Source organism: Vigna angularis, chromosome 6, assembly GCF_016808095.1.
Source record: "Vigna angularis cultivar LongXiaoDou No.4 chromosome 6, ASM1680809v1, whole genome shotgun sequence".
NCBI classification, from domain to species: domain Eukaryota; kingdom Viridiplantae; phylum Streptophyta; class Magnoliopsida; order Fabales; family Fabaceae; genus Vigna; species Vigna angularis.
Genome location: NC_068975.1, coordinates 37107408 through 37111547, shown reverse-complemented (window position 1 = coordinate 37111547; position 4140 = coordinate 37107408). Strand labels below are relative to the sequence as shown.

At 29.0% G+C, this 4140-nt stretch overlaps 1 protein-coding gene across 1 annotated transcript; it reads right to left on the bottom strand.

Annotated features, from left to right (window-relative positions):
- Positions 1-2361: 2361 nt before the first annotated feature.
- Positions 2362-3687, bottom strand: LOC108342654 (cationic peroxidase 2). The gene is made up of 3 exons (XM_017580449.2): positions 3274-3687; positions 3012-3174; positions 2362-2942 (listed from the first exon to the last, which is right to left on the bottom strand). Exons 1-3 carry the CDS (start codon positions 3673-3675, stop codon positions 2536-2538), a joined length of 972 nt encoding a protein of 323 aa, XP_017435938.1. The 5' UTR covers positions 3676-3687; the 3' UTR covers positions 2362-2535.
- Between the last annotated feature and the right edge of the window lie 453 nt (positions 3688-4140).

Genomic DNA, 4140 nt, shown 5'->3' with positions numbered 1-4140 from the left:
TCATGTAAGACGTCTTCCTAATTGGTTTTAGTTATTGATTAAACTACAATTGCTGATGTTGATTTTTCAAGTAAACTCTTAAACATTACATATTATTGGAATATATTAACTGATTAAAAAAGGAATAATACACAAATAATTAGAGAAAGTACTGGGATGAACATTCAAGGGTGATTTGAGTAAATGTTCTTAAATAAACAAGAATTAATGAAAGAAAGAAACCCTTGTATATATAAATTTAAAAAATTCAATCAACAACAATAATATTTAGTATTGATGATTTTGCGACCCTCATACATTTCTTCTTCTTCTTTAGTTTATCTTTTATTACAGTCCATATCACACCAATTTTCTAATATTGTTAACTTTAAGTTTAATTCTCCCTGCAAAATAGACTTATAGACTTATAATATAAAACAAGGTTTTCACTCAATTATATATTATAAATTAATTTTTTGGTCAATATGAAATTTCCTAACGTTTCCTCACGACAAATATATACATCATATAATAAATAGTCCGATAATAATCCTATAATGGATGAAATAATATGTTTATAAAAATTTTACGTCAACTAAAAATAAAATTAAAATATATAAATGCACTTTAGTTTAAACTTAAATTTGTGAATATATAAAACAAAACATATAATGGGATTTTGAATTTTTGAGCCTTGCAAACCTTTTGCGAAGCCTGTGTGCACTGAAAGGGCATTAACTATGGAAAATGGAATGTACTGAATTAGCACCTCACTCCATGTGACTTTATATATCCTTTTCCCTTATATAGCCTTTTTTTTATCTAACTTTCTTTAAATAATTGATTTATATTCCCCACTTTCCCAGGACACGAATATTTTTAATCAGCGAACCCTCCTTAGATTCTAAGATCAGTTAGATTCGAGATGGAAGATACCAAAAGTGTTCTATTTAAAGTAAAATAAACAAGCAAAGAAATCTTCCAAGGTTTAAAAAATAGTTCAAGAATCAAATGCTGCAGTGATACAAGGTTAATGGAAAAATATATATTTTCTTGTATTATTTGTGTGTACATTTCATGTTACAGTGAGTAATTTAATATGTAACATACTATTACTTAGATCCACACTAGATTCGATTGCTTATTGGATTTTAATTAAGAATAATTTGTTGGTTTCCGGGTCCATCCTATGTAAAAGTCTGAGTTATGTTGCGTGAATGCATCAATTAAGAATGAAGGAAGGTCTGTTAAAACGATAAATTAATTTCACTATGAACCTAATCAGTTGACATTGTTTAATACCCTTATTCTACTATTCATTTTATTATTTTTCTATTCAATAATTTAATTTATATTTAAGCTAAATAACTTAATATAATATAATATTATCATTCACAATTTTTATATGGATGTATAAAGTTAACAGTAGTGTCAAAGGATTTTTTTCCTTACACAGACCTGTATGGCTGCAAGTTTAATCAAGTACACCAATCTACATCTAAGTTTTTCACGCACCATATTTATTATAATGAGTTTTTCAAATAAAAATCGATTATATATATAATATTTAAGATATGATGGATTATCTTTAAAATGATTTTATTAATTTTATATTTTATAATAATTATATGATTCATATTTTATTCATATACTATAATATTATATATTAAATGTAGAAGCATTAACCCTCTTTTAATATACTAAAATAAAATACTAACATAATAAATAAAATAAAATAATTTAAAAATAGATATTTCAAAAATATTTTATTTTAATATATTATTTTGAAAAATTACTTATTTCTTATTAAGATTTGATAATAATTTTTCTTTTAATTAATTTAATTATTTTTTAACTTTAATTTATATTTTAAAAAATTGTTTTACATCAAACTATTCTTATAAAATATTTTTAAAACATAAATTAAAATTTTTATTTTATTTATAAACCAGTCAAATCAATTATTATTTCTGAACTTTATTTTTTCACTCTTTTCATTTTTTTTTCTATTTTACTATTCTCTTTAATACGAAGAAAGCATTTGTTAATTAATTCGCTTTTTACTTGAATTTTGGCTACCAATTTTACATCAATTGGCCTTCATATAATCTCTACGGAGGAAGCAAAACAAGCAAATGTACGTGTCGAAAAACTTTTCCAGAGAAAAGTAGAAAGGGAAAATAATTTTTTTATAAATTAATTTATGTAAATTTATATATATATATATATATATATATATATATATATAATTTTTTTTAAATGATATAAAATAGAGACAACGAATTACTTTTTCAAAAATAATTGTTCCTTTTTACACGGACTTCTCTTGTTTTGCATAAATATTATACACATGTAAATTTTTTATTTTAATCTTTACTTGGTAAAAAAAATTAAACACTTAAATTTATCAGCTATTGGTACAAATGTGTTACTGGAATGTTGTTACTCCAGCCAAATGACTTTTATTTCATTAATTAATTGATTAGGCATCCAAATAAAAACTAAATAGGTTTCTTTGCCTATAAATCTACGAGAAGAGAGGATAGTCATAAGTAGCTAGTTAATGGCAGAACATATGGTTCGAATTTCACTATCAGAACCGGTCTTCAGCTCAATGTTGCCCATCTTCACCATAGACTTTGCAAAGTCCGATTTGAAACGCAACGCTGAGTCGGAGTACTCTTCCACAAACGTCTTCGTGGAAGCATCGGTCCAAAGCAATTGATCAGACTCCAAAATTCCACGTCCATTCTTCAAATTTTTAAAGTAAGATCTATCAAATTCGAATTCACTGCCAGTATCCAGTGCAACACGGTTTTGAGCACCTGTACTTTGAGGGCACTGTGCTCGTAGTGTGGGAAGAAATGTAGGGTCAATGGAAGGGTCAGGACCACCATTTCCAGTGAAGTTGTACAGTCTGTGCCTGAAGAATAGGCAAGCTGTTGTACCAATTGTATGTCCACCTGCATACCAAAATACGCATCATTAACTCTATCATTTGTCTATAAGATTGTATTTGCATTTACAAGTACCAGAAGTGACGACGAGGTCTTGAGTGTTGAGACCCTTTGCTGCAAACTTCTGCGTCAGAATAGCAACAGAATCGAAAGGAGAAGGCAAGTTATTCGCTTCTGAAGCCTGTGATATGCGTCCATCTCTACGTCCAGTAGGCACTTTCCAACTCAGTCCATCACTCTGCCATGCAAAATATACACCAAATCATCACATCATAAACAATTAATGTAATAACAAGGTCATGAACATCATGAGATTGATAGATTTTGAGTTCATTACAAAGTCGACAGAATCACGAGTTGCAAGAGCAAGAATGTCGGCGCATGACACAACGCCGGGGCAGACAGCCTCGAGCTGTGTCTTAGCATCATTAATAACCTCAAATCCTTTTAAACTAAGGTTTGGCAATGCTGTTCTCTCGGTTTGAGGACCCTCGATGAGAACGGAAGCATCACAACCTTGCACGAAGCAATCATGGAAGTACAACCGAAGCAACCCTGCTGCCAAACTAGGATCGGACTTAAGATGATCTCGAACAGTGGACTTAACAATGGACTCAGCTCGTGGACACGTGCGGGAATAGAACCCCACACGCGTCCCTTGCCCACTAACTTCTCCTGTGTTCACAATAGTCAAACCAAGCAAAACAAACATTAGACAGTTTAAACTACGTCCCTCCATGTTTGTGAGGAAATTAAGACTTCCAAAGTGTGTGGAATACATTGTCACGAGGAGGAGATATTTATAAGAATGGTTTGCTCAAATTTTTAAGATAATTAAGTAGGGATATACAAGTTGATACTTAGTTGAATTTATCAAGTGACCATCCCTTAACAATTTTTTTTTAACAATTTTTTGACAATGGAGTGTGTCATTATTTCATTGGTTTCAATATTTAAAACGGACTAATCATGAGCTATCACATAAATGTAAAAAAGTTGTTAAAAAAACATTTTTCTTTATCAAATTATAAAGAAAAATGTATTTTTAACAATTTTTTTTTATAATTTTTTTACAACAATTTATGTGGAAGTTTGTAATTCGTTCTTATACCAATAAAATAGTGATATATAGTCTGTTAAAAAAAATGTTAACATGATCCAGTTATAAAACATAAAATATCCTTTGCTTTTTAACCACACTGAG

What these genes read in the sequence shown, in the direction of transcription:
- LOC108342654 (XM_017580449.2), bottom strand. Translation starts at nt 3,675, where the DNA reads ATGGAGGGACGTAGTTTAAACTGTCTAATGTTTGTTTTGCTTGGTTTG. An exon ending in CTCGTGATTCTGTCGACTTT is followed by an intron (nt 3,175 to 3,273) that starts GTAATGAACTCA and finishes TTTGCATGGCAG; the next exon opens with AGTGATGGACTGAGTTGGAA. An exon ending in AGACCTCGTCGTCACTTCTG is followed by an intron (nt 2,943 to 3,011) that starts GTACTTGTAAAT and finishes TTTGGTATGCAG; the next exon opens with GTGGACATACAATTGGTACA.